At 32.5% G+C, this 27866-nt stretch overlaps 2 protein-coding genes across 2 annotated transcripts in view; both read left to right on the top strand.

The window, feature by feature from the left end:
* LOC130447837 (irregular chiasm C-roughest protein-like) overlaps positions 1-27866 on the top strand; it is a 195333-nt gene that overhangs the window by 34848 nt on the left and 132619 nt on the right. The window lies entirely within an intron of this gene.
* LOC130448243 (craniofacial development protein 2-like) lies at positions 2482-3216 on the top strand. Its single transcript, XM_056785526.1, has one exon. It carries the CDS (start codon positions 2482-2484, stop codon positions 3214-3216), a length of 735 nt encoding a protein of 244 aa, XP_056641504.1.

The raw sequence follows: 27866 nt of genomic DNA, 5'->3' as shown, positions 1-27866 counted from the left end.
TCAATTTAGACATTCTCAAGTTAAATAAATTACCATCAAGGTGCAAATTTTATTCAAGGTCAAAGATCAAAAGGGTTTTCGCAATTTTCAGCGAAACGGTGAGTTTTATCATAAAAATACTTTTCACAAAAATTGTAGATTATAAAATTATCTACAAAAAATGTATGAATATTTTTTTCCTAAAATCCACTGTTTCTGAGATATAAGAGAAATTAACCGAGTATTTGTGGGAAATTTCTGTTGACTAGTGGGAACTGTAATAAGTTCATCAAATGAATCATCAATTGACGAAGATGTTATTAAGTTCGACGATGTTGTTCTGCAGCTTTGGTATTTCTCGTGCAATTATTATAGCCATTAAATACGACAGTAAATCTGAAACATTATAACTTTCACAACTTTTTGAACCGTTATATCTCATCTCAGAAACGGTGGCTCGTAGGAAAAAAAGTGTTGTTACGTTTTTCGTAGATAATTTTATGATCTACAATTTTTGCCTGAAGTATTTTCATGATAAAACTCTCCATTGGCTGATAATCGCGAAAAACTATTTTTTTCACACATTTTACTGATTATCAGCTTGATGGGAATAGCTTCATTATTATTTCTGGTCTAATTTGACCGGATTATTATATGAAAAAAATATTTATTTGCTTCTAACGACAACAGTTCTATGTAATCCTGATCAATTAAATTGAAAAATTATGTATTTGAAAAAAATTATTGGAAAACATTGTTAACCAAACTAGGTATAGGAGAGACATTAATTTTTCAGTTAATCAACTTAAAAACCGTGAATTTGTTGTATGTGCCGGACCTACTTCTCGAACTTCAGGAACCATATACGTGGATTCGTATAATGCATGTTTGCGGAAATTAAAGTCATAAATATTGCATCACACGATGCAAACTTATTGACTTTATATATATTCGATCTATAAATATATATTTACACCCGTGTCTTTATCTTCATAATTTATGTTACTTTCCAAGACTTGCATAAAATTGGTGGCTTTTGGAAATTATTGGAATTGTTTCTATTTGGTAAAACCAATTCGAATGAATGATTAAACTCCCAAAATGTTGTGTTTTATTGAGAATTGCAAAAAATTAGGTTTCTCTTAATGTGGAACAATTCGTGGAAATATCTAGTAATTGACAAAATATTATTTTTTATCTTACAATGTATAACAATTTATTGATGCATCTAAATGTTCTTGATTTTAGGGATGCAGGTAGTTTCGTTTTTAGATCACTTTCTCCTCCTCCAGTTGTTTTTAAGGGGTATACAACTCAATTTTTCAATCAAGAAAAAAGTCATTAAACGACTTTCAAATTTGTTTTAGAGAAAAATTTAAAATATTCTTAAGTATGTCAATTGAAATGGGACGTGGATCGTTTTTCTTTAACGAACAATTCTTCTGAAAATTAGATCAGTTCGTTTATTAGACATTGAAAGCTATTCAGGACAACCTACCCTTGAATAATTCTTTAAAAACAAGGCTAAGTTAATTGATTTTATCCCACTCACTTTTCTATAGCTCAAATAAGATTTTTTGTTTCGTTTCAAGTTAAATATTTTATTACGTTTATGCTGAACGTTGTTCTTCAGTTAAGAATCGACTAAAAACATGAATGCACACGGAAAGTCGTTTTCCACAAAGGAAAATGCAAGTAATCGAAAAGGCAGAACAATAAAAAGAGAATGGAAAATGAAATATCTTAATTTAAAAGCGACCGGCGACTTTACAATTTCGGGTCTCAAAAGAATTCAGGTATATAAAGAACTTTTATAGGAAACATCAGCAGTAGGTTGTGAATATAAATTGTTTCCATGAATATATTTTTTAGTATTAATCGGTTAAAGCTTAAATATTTAAAATATCATTTCAATAAATATATTTTGAAATACATGAACTAAATGATATTATTCTGTGATCTTCTCGATTGAAAACTACTTTCTTGAGTTATAAAAGATCATAGATTTTTTCTATAATATTGAATTTTCGAAATCGATGATCACGTGAATGGTATCATCGTTTTCTGCTCGCTTTGTTTTGCGTTCTACATTACCGAACGCAACTAAGTTGATGATATTCTTTACCTCAATTAATCTTGAAATTTGTCAATGATATTATAGTTCTGATGACAGTGAATCAATATTTATAGTTCTATGATTGAAAGGTGAAGTTTGTTAAGTGACAGTCGAAATTGTAACATTTCTTTATTAGACAGAATTTGAAATAAAACTGAACCCTAATCACCCTCCAGTCTCATTTTCGTTTTAATTTGTAATACGACCATAGAATCCACTGGAAAAGGTAAACCTCAACTACAACTCGTACCTTCATTATAAAATAATTTATTCGGTCCATAGTAATAACCTTAATATACGGTAACATCGAATATACAAGGTGTCCTACGACACCTTGTATATTCGAGTTTTCGGATACTATCTTTTTGACTAATTTATTTTCAAAGATGACATACTTTAATGGCAGTCAAAGGTACCAAAACTACATACTGTTTTATAGTGGAGTCGACAAGAACTTGCGAGCACGAGGAGGAGTAGGGTTACTAGTGAATAAAAAATTTGAAAAAGATATTAAGGAAGTACAGTATATAAGTCATAGCATCATACAGATAACAGTAGAGCTGGCCAACGAAAGAACACACCTACTAAGTATATATGCACCGGATGTAAGCAAACCGAAAGAAGAAAGGAAAGCTTTTTTTGATGCCTTGCAAGCTACGTTAGACAAAATACCCAGTAAAGACAAAGTGTTTATTATGGGCGACTTTAACTCAAGAATTGGAAACACAGTTATCCTAGGAATCATGCATAGTTTCAACGAAGAAGCAGTGAATGATAACGGAGATATATTGATAGATGTATGCGCCCTCAACGAATTACGTATCAACAACACATATTTTGATCATAAGGAACAACAAAAGTACACCTTCGCTAACACGAGAGGCAAAAAATCAACTATTGACTACATAATTACAAACAGGAAAGTCCACCCCTCCCAGATACTTGACGTACGGGTATTAACATCGGCAAATATCGTCACACAACACGGTTTAGTATTGTGTAAATACCGCGTATCCCACATAATAAAGAAAAGAAAAACACAGACTCCGCGAAAAAATTGTCCAAAACCTTATAAAAGAAACCGACAACGTAGAAGCCGCCTGGGAGAAACTAAAGAATAACATAAAGAACAGCGCAAAGGAATCCCTAGGAGAAAAAACAATAGACACGAATAGAACACACAATAAACCCTGGTTCACTCTAGAAATTAAGGAACTGGCAAATGAAAAAAAGAAAGCGTACATAAAATACATTACCAATAGAACACAGGAAGAATACGAAGTCTATTAAAGAGTGAGAAATAGAACAACCAACACAATAAAAGAAAAAAACATACTGGGAAAATTTCTCAGTGGAAATGGAACATGATTTGTACGGAGGCCAGAAAAAAATATGGAACATGATACGAAAAAGGAAGAAACCAATCAGTGAGGAGGTAGTGATAAATGTTATAAATCAGGAAACATGGGCAGCACATTTTGAGATCCTATATGATAACAAAGGAAGCAGGGACGAAGAAGAAGTCGCAAACCCGCCATCCCCAAACGAACAGGAAGAAACCATCACATTAGAAGAAGTACAAACAACCATAAAGAAACTAAAGAATAGAAAATCACCAGGTACAGACAATATCCCAAATGAACTACTGAAGAACGGGGGCCCAGAAATCGAAAAAGAATTAATAAAACTGTACAATAAAATAGAAAGAACTGGAGTAATACCCGAAGAATGGAGAACTAGTATAACTATACCTATATACAAGAAAGGTTTAAAATCAGATCCGAAGAATTACAGAGGCATAACGCTACTTAGTAGTGTGTTAAAGTTATTTACCAAGATACTTGCAAATAAGATAACTGCTAAGGTAGGCAACTCAGAAGAGCAACAAGGCTTCCGCCCAAACAGATCCACTATAGACGCAATATTTATATTACGCCAGTTAATAGAGAAATCCGTAGAATACAATAAACCCATGTACACATGCTTCGTAGATCTAAAGCAAGCATTCGATAGAGTAAAACTCAACGATGTAATCCACCGACTAAACCAAAAAGGCGTCAAGAAGCATTATACAAATCTAGTAAGGTAACTTAACATCAACACCAAAACAAGAATAAAAACAGACTGTGGGCTAACAAGAGAACTCAAAGTCTCATCCGGCATAAGACAGGGAGAGCCTCAGCCCATGCCTTTTCAACGTAATAATGGACCAAATAATTGAGAGCGTAAACGAAGTTAATGCAGGATTCGAAATGAATAACCGTCGCCTGAGAATCCTATGCTACGCAGATGACGCTATACTTATAGCTGAAAATGAAGACGATCTACAACGCCTCCCTCATAAATTTACATTGACGGCACAGAGACTTAACATGCAAATCTCATGCGAGAAAACACAAAGCATGGTAATATCCAAAGACCCAATAAGATGCAAGTTGGTAGTAAATGAGCGCATTATAGAGAAAGTAATGAATTTCAACTACTTGGGCGTAGAAACAACGAGCAGCAGAAACATAACGGACGAGGTAGATAAGCAGATCAAGAAAGCAACTAGAATATCGGGATATTTACGGGACATTATATGGAGAAATAAATATATGAGCATAGAAAGTAAGACGCGAATGTACAAGACCTGTATCAGACCCATACTAACCTATGCCGCAGAAACAAGGGCAGACACAACACAAACAAAGAGAAAAATGAGAACAGCAGAGATGACGTTATTACGAACAATAAAGGGTACCACACTCCACGATATAATACCCAACACAGATACCTTAAGAGAACTGGGAGTACAAGATGTCGTTAGATGGGTAAGAGCAAGACGCCGACAATGGAGAGACCATGTAGAACGAATGGCTCCAGAACGGATTGCCAAATGGGCCAAAACACAGAAACCAGACACAAGACGCCCAATCGGTAGGCCCCCAAAACGCTGGTACGATAGCTGGACATAGGCGTCACAAGAGGGCAGATGACAGACCTGACAGGACCTCGTCCTACTACAAGAAGAAGAAGACATACTTACAGTTCTACCGGACGAATAACTTTGTTATTTTGAATAGAACACCTTGTAAATTAATACATTTTTGAAATCTATGTAAAATTTTAGTATACTCTTGTCTAAAAACTTTTTCGGAAAAATGCATACTTTTTGAGTTATTGATTTTTTTGTAAAAAATTTGACCGTTGCAGACCAAAATATTTTTTTACGAAAATACCCTTAAAGACATGGAATTGATTTCTATACGGTTCCTTTTAGCAAAGTCAGATGTATTCTGGAAAATTCTTCATTTTATACAGGGTGTGTATAAAAAGTGTCCAAAGTTTAACTTCATAAATATCAAATTTCTTTTGCCATATACAGATAGTTTAATTCATCGTGGGACACCCTGTATAGTGAGTATAAAAATAATCCATACAAAAACCAAACACTTTGTGCATAATTCATTTATAACCTCAAAATCCTATAGCTTATTGCAATTTTCGTTATGTTGTTGGTACAAAATCATTCGCTAAGAACCAAAAATCTCTCGTTACGTTCCATAATGTACCATTACCATATTTTTTTTTGTTTCGCGAAATTTTTACAATTTCATATCATTTTTCATTCAAATTTACTCATATTTTTTCAAACTTATCTCAAATTAAAAATTTCACGATACAAATAAAACGATGCGCTACAACTCGTGATATTTTTAATCCTTTAAGAATGCGCCAACTCCAAACGAGGATATTTCAGGTAAACAAAAAGGTAGTTCGAGTACATAATAACACTTGCAATTGGTTAGGTCGATCATTAATTAGCGAAAATATTCACAAAAAGAGAGAAATTGCTTGACTGTTACTGTTTCAAAATTTGTGTATTAACAAACTTTTTGTTCCAATAAAAATCACCCCTTCGCATATAAACGAATTAAAGAAATAAATATGAAATACGACTCGCTAATCATCTTCCATATAAAGTTTTATTATTTGGTGTAAAAAATATTATTAAAATATGTATGAATGAACAAATTTTATTATAATACACATTAAAAATATCGTATTACTAAAATATCATTTTTTCTAAGAAATTTCTGACCAAAGAAAACGAATTTATCCTCCGTTTCATATACGACTGAATAGAATTCCATTCAGGCTGTTTTGTCCTCTAAACCGTATACGTTATTTTTTATAGCATTTCCACAAAATCCCAACATAACCTCACAATAATAACGTATTAGTTTTATTATGATACATAACCCTGCATATCTATATAATTTCCTTTGTTATTGAATTAGGAAGCTGGTTTGATCTATCATATATCGTAATTGTTATTATCATAACAAATTATTAATGTAGAAATGTTCCTATGAATAAAAATAGACCCATATTTCAACCGTTTTAATATATATTCTTAACATGGAGGTCCAATGAAATATGAAATTGACTATTTCCTTCGAAAAATTTAAGCCAACCAAAAAGCTGTAATACTTTATGTTTACCTAGCAACGATCAAATTTCAGCGATAATACTGCACTAGTGCAAATTATCGATAATTTGCACTAGTGCCAAATTTTCGTCTAGGATTAATAAACATCATTTGGTTTTAATTTTATATTTTAAGAAAAGGAACAATTATTGTTTATTTTAAATTAAATTTTTCTCAGGAAATAGTCTGCCAAAATGCCCTCTCGTGCATGTCAAATTGTCTCATAATTTCCTCTCGTGCGCATTCGCGCACTCGAGAAAATTAAATTATCGACAATTTGACATGCACTCGGGACATTAATATTGATAATATGATGACGAAAATAGATTTTTTAGATCTGAAAGTTGTTCGATCTGTATTCATTTACATAACGAAAGTTGCGTTTTGAGTGTTCCATGTAGTGAAAGTGACAGTTCTGTACTGCAAAACACTTTCGGGACGCTCTGGAGTGACTCTAGCCACTTCAATGTTGACATTTGACAGTTTCACCTCGATGATTTTGCATAACCCTAAATTTTTAATTTTCTGAAATTATTTGTTTCATCTGAAGTTTTCTATAAATGAATGAATAACAATGAATAATGATGAAAAAGAAAACATCAGCGATGAAGAGTTACTCGAATTATATTGTCAATAAATAAAATTTTCTGTTATTTATTTTCATTCCTTGATGTTATTGAAAAAGTTTTGGATTTTATGCATCGTCTAAAAAATGTCCTCGTCCAGCAAAGTTGTACTTTCAGTCCTTGGCATACAAATAACTATTTCATGATAGTTAAAGGTACTACCTCCTCCTATCGTGCAAAATGTTGCAAAATTTAAGTAAATAATTCTACAGTAGTAGACGAGAAAACGTTGTTGAAGGCCTCCCGGACAACTGTTCTCGATTCTTCTCGATGCTGTTCCTGCCTTCTAATGTGCGATCGTCCTGCATCAGTACTGTACGGTAGATCCTCCTATTTCCAGCTTTCACTCTCTTCCGTATCTCTAGAACAATTTCGTTTAAATATATTATTTTTGAGAATTTCCACATGGAGTAACGGCTCAAAAAATCACAAAAAAGTTCGATATCATCATAATCTTATCAAGTACTAGTAGAATGACCTTGAAAATGGAAGTATCTAAATACTATTAAATTCAACAACGTTCAATAACTTCTATAAATACCAACATCAACTACGTATTAATAGTGCAGTCATAGAAGCGTTTTTGCTCCGAATTTTTTTACTGTGAACCGATTTGCATGAAATTTTGGAATTGGGCTTATCTTACCCTTAACTTCAAAAGTTGAAATGATCTAAACTCCGCACTCTGGGGGTGTTTGCAACCCCTTCTCTGTGTTCTATAAAGTTTAAAAAAACCAATACTTTTCAAGTTACTGATAATTGAAAAATTGTAATTTTTTCACGTTTTTTACAAATATCTCCAAAAATATACATTTTAACGAAAATTTCATAATAAAAAAAATTGTAGCAAATTGAAAACTGAACAAATTTATTTTTTATAAAGCGAAATATCAAAGATCAAAACCGTTTTTTATTTTGTTTAAAATTTAATCGATGTATTCAATGCCCTCTAGCGGCGAGCAGATACATTTTATGCACTCTATTGAAATGGGGTTTTGTAGTACTTGAAATAAGCTTTAAAATGAGTACTGTTAAAAGTCTTTCGCTCGTGAAATGAGTGGGCTGTAATGCAAATAAGAGGAACATCTAATGGTTTTTTCTTTTAAATCAATGGGATTCATAAGTGCCATTTCCATCAAAATCAAAAGAATCTAAGAATCAAAATGAAGAGTTTGATGTATTTTAGCAGTTTGGCTGCTTTAGAACTCATATTTTCTTAAACAATCACGATTTTAAGAACAACAAAATTTGGAATTTTTAAAAAAACCACCTTCTTTTCATAACATCTAGAAACTGATGAAGATACGTATAAAAGTATGATAGTGAAAACTGTAGGTCTTTTTCTGACAAAAATTTGGATTTTTTTCTTTTCTGTCAATGAAAAATTAACGGAGAAATGATTATTTAAAGAGCGCGTGGCAGAGCAATCATAATCTCTCTCGAGCCCTTTGACCCTTCATCGTTTTAAAATAGAAGGTTTCTCACTATATATTGTGAAGAAAAAAAGTTGTAGCTCTTCTAATTACCTTCAAAATGGTTTTTTAAAAGTTGTAATAGCATCAAAATTGAAGGAGTTATGGTCCAAAAACTAATCGTATTTTGTTCTACTTAGTAAACTGAGAATTTCGGAGTGTGCATTGATCCATGGTAGATTTTTAAGCTTATTGTCGTATTAATTTAATCAGTTCCTTTCAAATATTGGAGTGAGAAATCGATTAAATTGTCACCAAATTATAGTAGATTATGTAAAGTACAATTTTTAATTCAGCATATTTTTTGGGAGTATTTTTTACATAAATATTTATTTAAAAAATTAAAATTGATCCACCTGCACCACAAGAACTACTAAAAATGATTTTTTGCAACTGCAAAAAAGGTTGCGAAGCCTCTTGCAATACTACTTGTGGAACGTGCAGATTCAGACATTGAGTCATAGAGGATAATGTTTTTTTTTATATATAAAATTGAATGAAAACTATGTCTATGGTTTTTTCATGGTTTTTTCTGCATTGTCATGTTCTTGTTGCAGAATTTTTTGAAATCTATTACTAATTCAATCTGCTACAATTTTAGACAACTTGTAAATTTATATTTTATTCACTAAATGGTGATTTCTCACTCTTTAATTGAATTATTTTTAAATGTGTTATCATATATATTTACTGCTTTAACTTAGGGGTAGTTTTTTAAGGATCAAAATAGGGTTGAAAATTCGATAATCAAGATAGAGATCTTAAAATATTATTTACTCTATACTTCAATCTTTTTATGTCATACCGAAGTATTTTTTTTTATTTCTTTCAATTCAGGGATTATTATGATAATTGTATTAGAAAACACTTCACAATTTGACCCCTCAATATTAAACACGTCTTCTAGTAATAAAATGTTAATTTTTCCATTAAGGGGTTATTTACACCCTTTAAAAATTATAGGCGGACCTCGGATAATTTTCACTTTTGAAGTCAAAGATAAAATGTGCCTAATTCCAAAATGTCATGCAAATCGCTTCACAGTGAAAAAATTCGGAGGTAAGATCCTATATTTCGCTAACAATGACTGCACTATAAATGGTACTATGGAATTAACCGACATATAAAACCTCCTCGATTTTAATATCGATTTAAATACACCTTGAACTTAGTTACTGGAACCCTCTGGATCTTTTGTTATAATAAAGGTCGAAACGGAAATTTGTAATTACTCGTTCAATTTTACAATAAAATCTAGTTACTAGACACAAACTATAAAACAAGAAACTAATAGTAATAATAAATTAAAGAATGTATCTGATGTAATAAATATAAGTAATATTTATTATTAGATGCTTTAAGTTTCAGTTTCTGCAACCGTTGTTGATATTCATACTGTTTACTGTATAACTGCACCTGCAATCTAAAATTATACGCTGGGCGTTTCGATAACCAAGTTATCGTCTTCAGAGACTAAAGATCTCTAATGTAGCGCTGAATAATGTATTCAGTATAAGATGGTTTGGTTGAAAAGTTTTCGCTTTCTAATACTGAAAACTATTTGATAACACAAAAAAACTAGATATTTTTGTAAATCATTTAGAATAAACATTTACACCAAAAGAAGATTAGAGAAGATTAAACATTACAAGAAGAATTAATTGAGCCCACGAAACCTAAAGAAGTTTTAACCTAGATGAAGGAAAATATTAACCCGTTAAGGGTTCCAGGCTTTGACCTGGTAACTGAAGAAATATTTAAACAGATTCCAAGAAAAGCTATTTCACATAATCTCTAAATTTAAGTTACTAGATTTTGGAAAAAAGCTAAAGTCATTATGTTTTTCAAACTAGGAAAATCTCCTCATGAAGTAAGACAAAATTGTTTGAGAAACTTTTACTAAAATGATTAGAACCCATAGAACATCCAAGGAGTTGAATCTTAATCACCAATTTCTTCTCAAAAATAAATATTCTACAATAGACCAAGTCTACCAAAAAGTGATACAACTGTGAAAAAAATTGAGGGGAAAAATTGCTATAAAATATTTCTAGATGTAGCACAAGCATTTGACAAGGTATAGCACATGGATTTTCACCAAAACAATCGCGTTGAAAATTTTTTTGGCTTCTTCTTTGCCATTATTAAGAGAGAGGTTTAGATTCAGTGATATGAAGTGATCCGATTCCATGGTCTCAATCTGTCTGTCTCAATTATTATTGTTAATAAATCGTCTTGAATTCAGGTTCGTTTCAATTGAAAATTGGTTTATAAAAAGATGAAAAACTTGAGGTTTCGAACTATTATGGTCAATATCTAGAGATCAAATATTGTTTATACATGAAAATGGTGTAAAAATTTGAGCTTCCTTAAATCAAATCAAATATTTCGGATCTTGAAGTAGATATTTTCCAACAACAATAAAAAAATTCAAAGATGAATCTGAATTATTGAATTGTGCAACTTGTACAAAACATATTGTATTCGGTGGTCTTTTACTGTCTGTTAAATTATTTAGAATAGAAGTTGTACTATTGATTTACAGTGGGAAACCGCTTCGGATGATACAACTACGTGACAGGGAGGATAAATATTTGGAGAAATTTCATCCTGTTCCTGGTATTTGGAAAGGATAATTGGTCTAACACAGATGATTTATGATCCACTTTACCGAGTAATTATACAAGGTATTCACGAAATATGATTAAATCTTTTCTTCGATTCCTTGAAATCAAAACTAAACATTCAGGGATTTATTTTGAAAAGCTATATGCTGTGATGGCCTAAATTTGAGATCTCCAAATAAATATTATGATACTTTTCGACCATATTTCCAATAAATAGGAGATTAGATCCGATAAAAATTGACGTAGATACCTATCGACGGACCCTTTTGGGTTATAAGTTGTACAGATTAATATACGAGGGTCGTCTGGAAAATTTCCGATCTCATTCTGGTCCAATCTTGAAATTACCAAATCGTTTTTAAGTACTATTCAGCAAAATTGGAAATTTTCCTTCTTAGAAAAGTCTAATTTGCAGACTCACTTCCATTTCTAGTTACTTTGGAAAGAACTCTATCCAAAATATAAAAGCTGTACCCGACCTCATTGACGCGTTTTAAGTAAAATGAGATGAATTATTTACGTCGATTCGTACCCGAATACTCGTGTAACAAAAAACTGTCAGAACAGTGGATTGCGAAGGCCGAACCTGTTCCGACAATTGTGGAGCTGGTTTTATCTACCAGAAAGTTATGGCGACTGTTTTTTAGGATAGTCATGGGATTGTGCTCATCGACCATCTTAAAAAAGGTGAAACAATAACAGGAAAGTATTACGCATCATCGCTTCATAAAGTAAAGGACGATTTTGCATAGAATCTACCACATTTCGAGAAAAACAAATTTTTTTAAGCAGGACAACGCACCTTCTCACACTTTGGTGATTTCTCAGGCTGAAATTCTGGTTGATCACCACTGTATTCAACAGATCTGGCCTTCAGCGACTTTTTCCTGTTTCATAACCTGGGGGAAATTTGCATTATACGAAGGGGTTAAAACGGCATAAAGCTAGAAAAACCGTAGAATTTTAGACAAATACTCCGCGCTTGATGAAATTAGGAAATGTTGCTGGTTTGACTATGAACTAGCAATAAAATTAGCTGTTTTTGCTATATACACGATATACACGCCAAGAATAGCTTTTCTGATTGAAATAGTTCTTGTTCAATTTTGAAACACCTAAACACCAATATGATCCTGCTTGAACCAAATACGTTCTTCAAGAATACAAATGTATTCAGCCGGATTAACACATTCTTTAAGCAAAGTTTTCGCGTGAAGCAAAACCAACTAAGTTGTTGTTGAAGAGATGGAGGTTTTATTCTTTATGTAAATTTGTCTAACCAATTCACGATTTACTCTTAGTTTACTTTGCATAAATATATATACTTACTATCTATAATATGCTATCGATTGCTAATATTTTAAACGCAGTCTCCACATATTGGTTCGTCCAGAATCTTCTACTTTTTGCTATGTAGCTTTTGAAATAATAGCTCTTTAATACGGATGTAGGCAATGCTTTTAATCAATCAATAATTCGTTGTAGTACTGTTTGCATCAATACAATCATATCCGTATTTCCTAATTCACCATCTGTATCTAGGTTATATACTGGTTGTTGCTAAAAACGCAATTCCTTCATACAAATTACTCTTTCTATACTTTTTCTGTTGTAACTTATTTGTTACTTCTTGTATTATAATTAGCAAATACTATCATTCTTTATTGCTGTTAGCCCTTCACTTAGATCGTCAAAATATTCAATAATCATCTTTCCTATCGACCTGAGGATTGTATTATGGTTTGGAACACCTCCATGTCTTTATAGACTCCTTACTTTCATAGAAAAACAAGATCTTGGAAGTTCAACTGCTCCATAATACATAGGTAAATGAAATAGCTAACAGAATCACCTCTACCACGACCACCTAGTACTTCCACACTTTCAGTACTACTTAAGTCATAATCGTCCATCTACTATGGGTTACCTTTAACATTTTCGATCAATTATATTTCAATAAGTATATTTTTGAGATGGCATCTCATAACATTCAAAATTCAAATCTTAATATATGTGTGATTAAAGTTTTTATTGATTCCGTAGATATATATTTCTGTTGCCCACGTAGCATTTCTGCAATTACACAAATCCCTCATCAATCTGCTAGTTCTTTATAAAGTAATTGAGTCGATAAATTACATACGCTACTATTGCTTCAAGATTTCTATAAGATCTATATATCTCATAATTACTTGGTTGATGAGTTTTGTCGTTCGATATGAAAAACAGGATTTTATTAGTAGAAATATACTGTTCCTGAACCTCAACGCATTTGTTCAAGTGATGATCTAATGTATTCCATTCCAGGCTCGAAAAAGACTGTCGAAATAAGTTTATTAAGTCTTGTAGAAACGACCAAAAGTCAGAGGTAACAAAATCTGGCATATAGAGAATGTTTTTATAGTGTTGTTCCAAAAACTGTTTCATTAGTTCGAAAGCAAAATCCATTCTGCATTTAAATAAAACTGTTAATACGATTTAACTGTCTTTGGTATCAAATATGTTTTAATTGAGAATCATAATGAAAAAATCTGAGCTCATATAAAGTTTTAAAAAAATCTGGGTACTGAAAACCAAAAGAAAATAAGAATATAAGCAATGGAGAGAAAAGATTACGGACAGTGAAGGGAATATGTGAAAAGAAGGATACCCACTTGAGTTTTAATATGAAGTAATACATTAATTAATAAATATATAGAAAACAACAAGCTGGAATGGTTTGAACACGTCGCTCGATTAACCAATCAGAAACAGTTGAAGCTATATGGGAATGATCAAATAATGAATAAAGAAAAAGATATATCCAATTAAACGTGAAATAAAGAACTAAAATCAATCAGAAGAATACCCCAAGCATTTCCAAAATATTTTAGTCATTACTTTCGCTTACAGTATTCCACTCGATGCTGCTTTTGAACTGCGCTAAGAATACGATGTCACTTTTGCACTTGAATAAACCCAACAAAATCGTTTCATTTTTTCTAAACTCTCCATATGCTTTCACTATTCCACAAATTTTTATTCAAAATTTATTTAAAACAGTATGAAATATTCCTAGCGTAAATTTTCTTGATTTACCTTTAACGTGGAACGAAAATATTTCCTGTGTTCTAAACTATATTTAACTTTGTTAGGTTACTAACGTTTTTTTTGTAAATTGGCAGCTACAAAGTTTGATTCAATTATTTTCATTTTGTTCCAAACAACATTTTCATTGTACGTCCTACAAATTACAGAAATTTTCTTGTTCAAAACTATTCCAAATTCAAGAACTCGGTCCTAAATACTGTAACATGCACTGCTCTAGTATTTAGTACGTAAATTTGCAGGGACGTAGGCTTAAATTTCATTTTTAAAGGATAATATTTTTAAAATATTGAGAAATTTTCACCACCCCTCTTATTTTAGCATATGGCACGTCAATATAACAGCTTTCAGATGAAATATTTCGATATTATAGTTGTGAACTATATTTTCTGATAGTATACAAATTTTATAAAAACAATATATTGTTAATCACATGTTCTTCAATAACCCCTCAAAATATCCAGTAGCGATAATTCGGGGGAGCCATCTAATAAAGCCTCTAATTCGTGAAGATTTTGTTATGAGCGAGACTAGTATTGGTGTTCGGTCTCAATCTTGCGTTAAAAAAAAAGACAATTACCAAGCTAAAGAATGACAAATATAGATAAAGTTCAATATCAATAACAAGATAAAGACAAAGACTAAGAAAGATCATGATAAAGACCATTACCAAGACTAATAAACCAAGTGCCTGTGACACCAGACCTTCGTTATTTTATAAAAGCTGAAAGTTAGTCAGCGAAGAGCAATTATGAGGTTTGGGTTATCGTGGTTATTGTAGGTAAATGAAACTAAAGGTTTGTAAAATACTGATATACATTCATCAAATAATAAAGTGTTGTCTTCTACTACTACAAGTTATCGTCTTTAGAAACTGAAAGTAAACTAAAACCTAACATTGACTTACTTGTTTTGACTTTGGAAACTCAAATTATTAAAAAACAAAATCGCCAACCTAAGACACATTGGTCGCAAAAGAAAGCTGTTTTCAATTATTACGCAATGACAAATACCTACTACTACTGAACTGCAGACTAGAAGGAAAGAAGACGACATGAGAAGAAGAAGAAGATGAAAATGATTATGAGTGACGGAGTGATTTTTAAACTTTTTAAACCGGCAATAACGGATCTCTTAGTCTGCCCAATATACTGTCCACAGAACAACAATTGATTTAATGTATTGTTGGATTTATAAACCAGTTTAAAATCCACTCTGTTCAATATTCCCTTCCAATCTTTTTGTATAAACAGGATTGAAAGGTATTTTTTTGCTATCTAAGTCCAAGAGCTTCAACCAAAAAAGTATATTTTGAGAAAAACGTACAGGAAAAAATATTTTTTTTAATATGTTCAGGGGTGTCCTCTGAATGTAAATCCAAGTCGGCGTCATGGGAGGGCTTCACTTCAGCCGCCATCTTAAAAAACACGTTTTATTAAATATCTCATGAACCGCGCATCGTACGACAAACATTGTGGATATCATTTTTATAGATAATAATTTTTGGCATCTTTTTTATTTGAAACTTTTTTTGTATAACGCATAGGCTGTTAATTATAGCTCTCCAAACTTTTTTCAATATGGTTTTTGCTAAATATTTAGTTACGCTACATCGTAAGAATTGTTATTGTTATTCTTAATATTATTATTATTATTATTTTATATTGTATATTATAATATATTGTGATACTAAAAATGATTTCTTTTTTAGTAGTTTTTCGAAAAATCACTAATCCGTTTCTATTGTTGCAAATTTTGTAAAATACTGTGCATATTCTCTTTATTTTCTATGTCTAAAGTTTTTGTAAAATACTGTGCATATTCTCTTTATTTTCTATGTCTAAAGTTTCCAATGAAATTTATAGAAAATTTTATGGTCTACAATTCAGCTACCACAATTTTTAATTCATCATTGACCATTAACTAAATACTCAGCAAAAACCATATTGAAAAAAGTTTGGAGCGCTATAATTAAAAACCTATGAGTTATACAAAAAGTTTCAAATAAAAATGAAGGCAACTATTATTATCCAGTATAATAATGATTTCTACAATTTTTATCGTACCTTACGCGATTCGCAAGATATTTAATAAAACGTGTTTTTCAAGATGGCGGCTGAAGTGAAGCCCCCCCTCCCATGACGCCTACTTGGATTTACATTCAAGGGACACCTCTGAACATATTAAAAAAAAATACCTGTTCCCATACGTTTTTTACAAAAAAAAACCCTGTTTTTGTCCTATGTTATTTCTAACTAGAGTATAACCTGGTCTGGATCTTGCATGCGTGCATCTACTCATCATCAAATAAAAAAGTGAATAAATCAAATGTTAATTGATTAATTTGTAGTTTAACAGATTTACATCATCCTAATTAAATAATAAAATAATATGTATTTGCTTAAATTGTGAAAATATTTATACAAACGACTATGTAACTGTAGTCAATTCGGGTGTTTATTAGGTTCTACGTTAATGTAAAGAGCAATTAAATGAATCCTATACGTACACGTTCATGTAAAACATATATAAACTTATTGATTTTCCAATTAATATTCGTGTTTATAAAATATATCTGTTGTTTGAGCTTTCCGTAGACCTGGAACTCGCTTTCAACACGTCTACGGTTACGTTCAGATATTTTTTTATATATTTCAGTAGGTTATCGCATTCTACTTGGACCTTTATCATTAAAGTCGATCAAAATGACGTCATTATAATATATAAGTAGCCAATTTTCAATCCGTCAACATACAAAGTGAATTTCCATTTCTTTGTTATGCAAAATATGTTGAACTCTGTCTAATTGGAAAAATAATTATTTGAATATAAAGAAATTGATAAAAAAATAAGAATTATAAACATTTTATTTGAATATGTGAGCAACATAATTGGAGCAAGAGGAAAAAAATAATTTTAAAACCTCTGCTTTGGTGCCTTTCGCTCTAGTGTCAACGATGAAGCTAATGAACTACCACTGTCCTTAAGACGACAATTTCTTCATATACTGCTAAAGTATCTTCCAATCTTTCTAATCCTGTCCATTCGCTACTTACCACCACGTGTGTACCCTACTAATTCGCACCTCTGCACCAAAATACCAACCTCTCTTTGACCTTTCCACTTTCTTCGCATTCTTCTCCCCTCTGGACCAAATATATTCCAATAGTATATACCTCACTTTCCATTTACAATAAACATAAATTCTTTAGCGTCCTTGTAGAGAAAGCATTCTTGGAAATTCTGCATAACAAACCTAATTCTCTATACGGTTACCTCCAAAGCTGAATCCGATGTCTGATTACCCTCGAAGTTTATCCTTCAAACTTTCAAATTTATCTCTTTCCCATAAACATATCCCAATATGTACTGTACTGTATCATCCATACAATCAATTACAACCATATTCACTGACCATCCAATGGTCCAAAACATTTACGACATCTACCAAACAATCATTGCTCTCCCTCATCTGGCTTCCATTGTACAGTGGAATTGCTGGAAATTAATCTGCAGATCGCCATGCCAAAGAAGCCACAAAGACTCCTCCTGAAATCCAAGTTCATCTTGCCAATATGGAGCATAACATCCACCTATCTACATAAATTTTACACGAGGAATTACACATGACAAAGGTTAGAAAAAGATTTGCTTTGAAAGGGACTCGATTTAAGTCGATAGAAGCGGTGAAGAAAAAAACGACAGAGCTCTGAAAGCCGTTACCAAAGAAGACTTCCAGCATTGCTTTTATAATTTTTATAATAAAACCCTTTCTCGTAAACAGTCTCGTTATTTAATAGCCAGATCTCGTATTTTTGTAATATCTAATTCAGTTTTTTCTGAAAATTTCACCACAAATTTACCACACCAAAAGTTCATCTACCAGATTTCTGGTCGGATTTACTGCCGCCCGAAGGCGAAAAATCCCCAGAATCAGTGTATTAGTGCGATATAATGCACTTTCAAGATGATTATGATGTCATGGAATAATTTATTCTACGTCCCGTATCTTTGAGGTAATTTTATATAGAGCATTGGTACTTATTCTATCATTAGCAAAGCAAAACTAGAATGGAAAGTAACGTTTCTTTGTGAAAATGACAGTGTCAAAACAAATTTCAACAATGTTTCATGAAATCTGCAGCTTCCAAAAACATTAAGAGTATTCTAATAAAGTTGTTGATATTATTTCATTCCTGATATAATAGAACTAGCTTAGTATATATTTCTATCGTCATGATATTATTTTGTCCTAGAAAAATCGTTCTAAATTATCGATATAACCTTTTTATAGTATTGACATTCTTCTTGTTGGTAAAATTATAGGTTATGGTAAATTTTCCACGCAACGACTGTCTTGTAGTTAGACGGAAATCAAAATGTTCATTTAACGAGTTGTAATAGCCCGTCAATTTATTGAGTGGCATTCGATTTTCCTGCTGTAAAAGATTTTCCGACAATGATAAGACTAAATGGAAAAATATCATAACCTTAATTTCAGTAGCAGGAAACGACATTTTACACTCAATTAATCGCTAGTAAATTTCTTCGCTGATAATGTCATAGCTATTTATTTCCGGAATGTTGAATGTTGCCGCTTTCATTTTTCTTATATGGACGGAAAATTTATTCGTTCCATTACACTATCTGGCAATTTATTTAATAATTTTTTTTGGTTGCATTCATAAATTAACTCACTAGTCGATTAGCCATTTAAAAGAAATTCTTTAATAAATAAATAACGGAGTGTTGGGCACGTAGATTTGAAATTTTCAATACAAAGCTGTACATGTAAAAGCTAATATTCACGTTTTATTTTAATTTGCAACCCCCAGCGTTGTATTAAGAAATAATGGGGCTAAAATCGACTCGGGGCCTTTACTTTAGTAAATCAAAAATATTTGTCTTGAATTGTATATAAATTATAAGGCACGAGCAATCTGCAGTTTCGATATTTGTAGGGCCGGACTCCCTGTATATTTTTTGTTTATTCTTAAGAAACCGCTAGACATTATTCGTATACACCATCTTCAACTATTTTGGGAATAATAATTGTTTTTAGATTTATTATTAAAATTATTTTATTCCACAAATTCCTTAAATTACATTGAAAATTTCCTAAATATGTGAAAAAACTGAAAAAAAAATCTATTTCAATGTAGATGTACGAAAAGTTAGCCGCTGAAGTTTTGGTATCATGCTAATCTGATATAAAAATATCCAAGTTGATGAGTTTAGTTTTGTATACGAAGATAGTCCTAGAAGCACCAGGCTCAAGGAAGTCAACAGAAAAATTTTGGGAAAAATATATTTATTTTTCAACGTAATCAACTTTCAGCTTCAATCACAATTCCCAGTGATGTACAATGAGCTCAATACCCTTTTCGTAATGAGAATCGTCAAACTTCTGAAAATATCCGACAACACCTTTTCATTGTTTGAGAATCTTTCACAATCGAACCGTTTCTTCAAGTTTAGGAACAGAAAATAATCCTAAGGGGCGAAATCCGGTGAATACGATGCATGAGGTAGCAATTCAAACTATAATTCGTTAATTTTGGCCATTGCAATAATGGATATGTGAACTGGTGCATGGTATTGATGAAACGACTTTCTTCTTAGCTAAATGCGACCGTATTTGCTTCATTTCTTAGCTCAAACGTTGCAATAGTTCGCATAATACTCGCCGTTTGTAGTTTTTTTCTTTTTCAAGATAGACAATGAAAGTGATCCCACGCTCATCCCAAAAAACCGACCCCATGCCCTTGCTTGCAGATGAAACGGTCCTTGCCTTCTTAGGAGCCGTTTCTGGTTTCTTTCTCATGTGAAAATTTTTAGTTAATATACGATGTACCGCGGTGATTCATCTGGATAAAATCACATTATATTCTTAGAAACATTTTGGTGTGCTGGATCAAAAATGGGACTTTACTTTGTAACAATTCTAAATATTCATCCGCATTCGAGTTGCTATCAATAAAAAAGGGATTTACGATATGATTTATAACAAATGCTTCGTATATTCTTGTTTTATTCAGTGAGGATTCTCAAGAGATCAATAACTGGAATTTTGATGATTAACATGACCATGAAGTATAAATTTGCTCTTATCAGAAAGCAAAACATCTTTTAATTGGATCACATAGCTATTATTTGCTTATAAAAATACGTTTTCCTAACAAAATCGATTCCTACAAGCTTCTGAGCTGGAAACATTTTATGTAGATGTATCTAAAGTTGAGCAGTGGGATCAGAATTTTGTAGGTTTCCTTGAAACTCAAGCATATCCAATGTCGTATCATCACTTAATGCATTGGCACCTAAGTCTTTTTTATCTGATTATTATTTTTTTCAACACAATGTACATGATAATCAAGTATTAACTTAATTTGAGAAGACATTACTCTGCTAAATAACAATAATAGAGCAAATCAGCTGGTACATGATATTAGGTACGTGAAAAATTCTGAATATGTTTTTGATTCGTTATAAGTGATTTATAACTCATGTGGTTGCTTTCTAGATACTATTAATTGTTCAAAGATAGTTGAGTGATTAATATTCAACTTAGTACTAGATTAATATACCCTTGTAAGTAAAAAATTGACACGCTGGTGGTCCAAATTTTCCAACGAAAAATCTGCTTCCATTCTTTTTCTGATTCCATCATCTAAAAGGCATATGTCTTAGGTTTATAATGAATGGTCTATCTTGTTATTGGTAAAGTAAAAATATCATTAAAAAGGAATCTTCAACAAGAAAAAACGTGAAGAAAATAATTTTTTTAACGAATCCTTCAATACTTTATGTTCCTATCTCTGGTGCTAACAACTGCTTTTTATTGATAGAATAAGTTTCGTGTTCAAAGCTATCCAATTCTTCAGTAAGCTCCAATTTCTGACGCAGGATTTCTAGCCGGTACTTCTCGTTTCTTCTTCGCAGTACTGCGCAAATATTTCTCCAGGTCTTCTGTAGATCCATCCTCTTTTATAACTACCATGCAGGCACATTCTTCTTTTGACTGAGATGATGGCATATCGTAGACGCGCTGGAGTTCATTTGGGGCCAGTATTTGGCCTTTTCAAGATTAGCTGCCTTCTTTTTTCTTCTGATCGTCCAAGCGATTCCTCGCGCTTCTCTGAGCTCTTGTTGGATTTGAACACCAGTGAAGGCCATCGTTTCTTTTACCTAGTACTGCGTGAATCTTTCTTCAGGTCTTCTGTGGATCCGTCCTCTTCTATTACTACTATTCAGGCACATTCTGCTTTCGACTGAGAAGATTATGGCATATCGTGGACGTACTGGAGTTCATTTGGGGCCAGTAATTGGCCTTTTCGGCTCAGGATTAGCTGCCTCAAGTCTTTTTCTGACTGCCCAAGCGATTACTCGCGTTTCTCTGAGCTATTGCAGGATTTGAAAACCAGTGAAGGTCTGATTTCTTAAATATGTGCTCATCATAGATCGGTCAACTCTTTCGGCCACTTCCCGCTGACTGTAACCTTGTCGCAACAGGGTGTCTATTTGCAGTTACAATTCTTATTTGCTGTTTATTGAGATATGATGTTTGATAGCTGACTGATAGTTTTTTTATTACCTCTAATTAGCAGTATATTGAAAAAGAATAAAAAGGATAGTTTTCGATCATAACGTATTGTTGTACTGTGAGAGCAAAAAAATTTTATAACATTTTGAAACTAATATCATTAGATTTCACTAGAAAAAATTAATAAAATTTAGTCTTTAGTTTTATGCCAGTGACTTACGATTGCAGTAATATCGCCTGAGTCGACTCACTTCAGTTTTACTTCAAGAAAAAAATATACATATGAAATGTTTTTTTGTAATCATTCATATTGAGTGATTTAGCATATTTGCTTCCGGTTCTAATTTATTAAAACCTGTGTTAATAACAGTCAATACCTGGAAAGCGTATCTACAATGATAAGGCATCTTTCGGGGAATCGCTTTATAACACATTCTGTTGAAGATAATATAGATGGCAGGTTACACATTATACGTGAAAAATGATCTTCGTAAAAGATCATTTAAGTGTGTTATCGATCCGATTTGCCATTGAAACCGATCTCGACAGACAAGAATACATTTTATCCGTAATTTATGACCACACAAAATTTTTATTACTTCCGAAAGAAAAAAAAAATCAATATTTCTTCACCGTTCATTTTAAAGTCGTCCTTAAGAGGATGGTTCCACATGCCTCAACAAAGAAAACATAAATATTTTGCCAACAATGTATTTATTTTTCAACTTTTTCATGTTGTTCAATAAGTTCAATATCCTTTTTATGATAAGAATCGACAAGCTCCTCAAAATGGTCGACAAAAACTCTTCATTCTTGGAAAGTATTTGACCACCGAGCCATTTTTTACTAGCCAGGGAGCAGAAAATAATCCGAGAGGGCTAAATCTGACGAATGGGGTGCATGAGGTAGCAATTCAAACTTGAATTCATTAATTTTGGCTATTAAAATAACTGATTTGTGAGCTGGTGCATAGTCTCGATGAATCAACACTTTCGTCTTATTCAAATGCGGTTGTTTTTTCTTGATCTTTCGCCGTTGATAGTTTTTCCTTTTTCAAGATTGCCAATGAAAATTATCCCTCGCCTATCACAAAAAACCGACGCCTGCATAAGGAACGGTCTTTACCTTCTTTAAAGCCGTTACTACCTTTTCAGTTTATTGTTTTGAATATTTTTTTGTTTTCTGGTGTGAAGTGATGAACCGATGTCTCTTCCATAGTTAAGAAACATCTTCACGACGCTGTTTTTGTTCCATTGTGAGCAATCGCGGTACCCATCTTGTGCACAGCTTTCCCATGTCTAAGTTTTTAGTTAATATGCGATGTACCGCACTTTTTGAAATATCTACTATGTCTGTTAACCCGTGTACTTTCAGTACTACTTTGTGAGCTTCCTTCTGGAGACATCATCTCATTTGATCGACTCTGCTACACAACATTATAAATACTTTTTTCATTGTGATACAAAATAAAACGAGGTACCTGGCTAGCTCTCACTTTATTGTATAAAATTGGTTTTCACGAAACATAAAGGTCAAAATATTCAAAAATATAAAATTGATAAACTAGTAAGTTCTTAGAAAGTAACAGCAGCTTACGAAGCGCTAAACATACTCACATATGGGTTGAAAAAAACTGCACTGAATCGCAAAAAAAACCACTTTACTCGGAATCTACACACACTGTATTAAGAAATACACTAGACTGGTTGGTATTTCCTTTATTTTTGTATCCGAGTCTTTAAAAATGCTCTAACCACTACTCCTATATTAATTTACTCAAATTTTGAAAAGTTTTTTCTTGCAAAACAACCGATATTGAACACACTGTTTGCACTAGCACTACACCAGCACTCACAATTACACAGTGTGTTCAGTATAGATCGTAGACATAATCTAGGATCCTTTTTCGATATACCGGTGAGTAAATGTGATCCATTTTTCCATCGATCGAAGCAGTTTTGGAAGTCTTCTTTGGTGATGGCCCTTAGGAGCTCTACCGTTTTTTACAGACTTTTGTCATGTGTAATTCCTCGTATGAAATTTTTCTAATCTTTTCTTTATCAGCGTTTACAGCCTCGGCAATCATCCGGATGCTTATTCGACGATCTGCACGCACAATTTGATTGATTTTGGTTACTGTTTCTGGAGATTAAATAGTCACAGGGCGATCTGGAAGCTGGTCATCTTCAGTGCTCTCTCGGCCCTCACTAAAGCGCTTACACCACTCAATAACACGTGCATGATATAGCATGTCCCCATAGACCTCTTGCAAGATATCTAGATACCCAATGTACTAATCGTTTCTCACCCCACTCGACTAGGGCGCCCTCTAGGCGCGCACAGGAAAACAACCATGATTTAATTTTAATTTAGTTGCTGTATATGTCTTAAAACAAAATTTGTTATGGGTAGATTTGCATGAAGCTGGAAATAGAGATTTTCTGATGTTTTGATGAGGTTATAATTCTGATTCTATTAGATTTTTCTTCTTTTTGCTTCTTTTGCCTCATAATGTACTTTCTCATCACCTAAAATGCCGCTGTGAACGGTAATTCGTTTTTTACTAGGGTGGTTATATGTTCAATACAACAATTATAACGAAATTCTCGTAATTCAATTACTACGCCACTACATGAAGATAATTTGTATGTAGTTAAAAATTTGTATCGATGAAACACTTAAATAAAATAGAAAAGAAAAAAATTGTGTTTTTCTCTCTAAACGTAGCTTTCACACACGATTTTGGGGATTCATGATAGTTCTAACAAGCCAATGTAAATTCTTCTCGTATATTCGTAACAAGCCCCTCGTTTCATTTTAATGTTATGTGAGAAATTCACTACACACATTCCAGTGAAATAAGCTGATAATAACGCTAGTAATCTCCTATTTGTACATACAAATGCTTTTGTTGTATGTAAAAATGTTTTACTGCTAACTACATGCACTGTTTAATTTGTTGATACTAATTTCTACAAGAATATTCTTTCAAAAGTTTAAGAAATTTCTACAGAGCCCCGTATTCGGAACTAAATCGATCTATTTGAAATTATTTATTGAAATTTACTATCACAGAATAAAGATTATTTTGTTAAATTGAAGATCGAATAATTATCAAGGGCTTCTTTAAGGGGTTGTTGCAAATTAACTAAATATGTGATTTTTACTTAAATGCTTCCAGGAAACGAAAACTGAAAGAGTAACAACCGCGATTGAAAATCGCTAACTGGGTTTTACAGCTTTTTGAAGTACCTGCATAATCCTCGGAAAAGACTTTTTAATGCTAGAGCTGTTTCCGTAATGCTAATTTGAGATATTTAATGAGAGGCGACAAAGATTAACATGGGCTTTGGAACACCAACAAATACAGGAACGCGATTTTCACAGACTTCATACATTGTAGATGACCTAAACCTTTAATTATATTGAACGGAAACATTAAGTTGGTAAGTATAGAGGTATCAAGTGGTGGTCAATATAATTCCAAAATTTTATATTGCTATATGCCGCCATTTAATTTTTATTGATAATTATGCAAGACTACATCAAGCTGCAGTGTTTTAGAAGGAATAGAAAATAAAAAATCAGGTCGCCTGATCTCAGTCCCATAAAATATGGTTGGGATCAGTTAGAAAATTTCATTGACGATCACAAATCGCGACCCAAAACCATATAGAAGGTCAGAAATCTTCTTTAACAACTTGGCGTCCACATTGTTGTTTTCTGTTGTTGAATTGTCTTAAATTAAGGTCCCTTCTGAATAAAAATTAGTCTTTAACAACATATGACTTAATGCTGATAACTTGTATATTTATATTAATCAATAGATGCCCTTGTAGCCTCGGGTATTTTTGATGTAGTTCCAAATTATTTCTTTAGAAAATGCCGTGAAATCTCTATCCTAAAATGCTACATCATATCCGTATGAGCGGGCGAATTAACTAGCAAAAATAATTTTTTCTCAGATAAATAAAAATAATTAAAAACGTTAACCATGATATTTTTTATGTGAAATACCAGGAAATTTAAGCACATAACAACACATTCCTCAAGACCTCGAGTTTCTATAACCTTTTCCTGGTTTTTTGGTACTTAATTTTGAACCTATAATCTACAGCCTTGGTACTCATAATACAAGTTTTATAGCCAAAATCGTATGGACATACTGCGGGTAAATTCTTCACAGACATGTTTTTCGTAATAAGGAAACATTGATTCATCTATTAATATTTATTTTTCTAACGGTGCATATTCTGAAAAGCTTCTATTTAATGCGTCAATCGTGGGTCGCATCTTCGCCATTTTGTCCTTTTGAAGTGTTTAAATGTTTGAAAAAATCTGCATATCTCTTTAAATCAAGCTCTCTCTCTCTAACTTCTTCGTGGTTTACCTTTTTCCTTGTGATATCCACCTCAGAACTTGTTTAGATATTGTTATCTGATATTCTTTCAACCAGATTAGTTGTTTGGCTTTTATATAATCGATTATTGTGTGTCTGATTATCCCTTATTCTGTCCCTTCTGGATTTGACAAAGCTCTTCCGCAGTCGATTTCAGTCCTCATCAGCAGTTCTCCATAAAATTCCGTTCATTATAGAGTTATCTTCTCTTCAATTGCTGTGTTTTTAGTGTTTCTTTTTGTATACTTTCCATTCCTCAGAACTTAATATTTCTTGCAGTGTTTTATTTGTGTCCCGTACTCCACGTCGATGTTTAGATACAAATATGACCAGTTTTTAGTTTGAGACCTCATTTCTTGTACTGTTCTATGAGGCAGCTTATATAGTCATGATCCTGTGATTGTTTGCAAAGCAAAACGTAGTCTCTTCACTGAAGAACTGCCTGTTCCAAGTAAGTCTTAAATAGCATTAGCGAGGAGCCTTTCCTGGCAGTTAACCCATAAGATAAATTCCGTTATTGCTTCAATTTCTGTTATATTATTTCCATATGGTTTTATTAACTACTGTGACCACTCAAATCCAAGCTGTTCTTGGCCTCGCCAACAAGTTACCTCCATAATTTTCTATCCTCAGACATGTCTATTTCTCCACCAAGTCTCCTTACATCTTCACCATATAAATATGAATATATAGAGAAACTTATGGCACCAAAAACTACGAGATGACTTTATATATAAACGTATTAACGTTGGTAATTCGAAGGATCTACAAGCACGTCTGAGTGTGTGTCAGAATTCTATGAAATAAGTTCTCGTAGACGGACGGATTTTTAGTACCTTCTGCAAATGAATTAAAATTAAGAAATGAAAACAAAATCAAGTAGATTTTCAGTCGTTGTACAAATGGCTTATTTAATTCGAACTCAAACGAAGTTTCAACAACAATATTATTACGAAATGTTTCTTGGTGTACTGTCGCAGAATTTAATTAGTAGTATCTTCCATAAATTTCTGCAATTAAACCGATTTGGTTTATTATGTACGTAAATTCAACTCCTCGCAGCTTCATATAGGGCAATTGTTCTATTATTTGTTAAATATCTATGAACGTAATTCGAGTTTCCCTAAAGTCTTGTAAAGTGGCAAAGCTAAAGATTTTCACTTGCGTACGAAATATAATTCGTGTATTCAAGCGAGAAAATGACTTCGGGATAAAACGGGGTAATTATTTATTCACTATAGAGATACATAGGGAGAGGATATGAAATATGTTGCGCAAATTAGGTTACTTTTCGTAAAATCGATTGTCGTTTGTAGGCAAGAAGGTCTTTACACACGCTCGCTTCGCTACGTGTTTTATAGCTTACGTAAAGTATTGCTCCTCTCGGGGAATTAAGGTGGAAGAGTTTCTCTCAATTGCATACTTATACTTGATTTGAAAGGTATTAAACGTATTTCTGCAATAATCTTTGCTCGTTTGAAAGGCAAATGGAAAACTTCATTAAACAATTTTGGATTGATTTTGAGGCATAAAATATTACGTA

Source organism: Diorhabda sublineata, chromosome 8, assembly GCF_026230105.1.
Source record: "Diorhabda sublineata isolate icDioSubl1.1 chromosome 8, icDioSubl1.1, whole genome shotgun sequence".
In the NCBI taxonomy this organism is placed as follows: domain Eukaryota; kingdom Metazoa; phylum Arthropoda; class Insecta; order Coleoptera; family Chrysomelidae; genus Diorhabda; species Diorhabda sublineata.
This window is presented reverse-complemented; position numbering and strand designations above follow the sequence as displayed.

What these genes read in the sequence shown, in the direction of transcription:
- LOC130448243 (XM_056785526.1), top strand. Translation starts at nt 2,482, where the DNA reads ATGACATACTTTAATGGCAGTCAAAGGTACCAAAACTACATACTGTTT.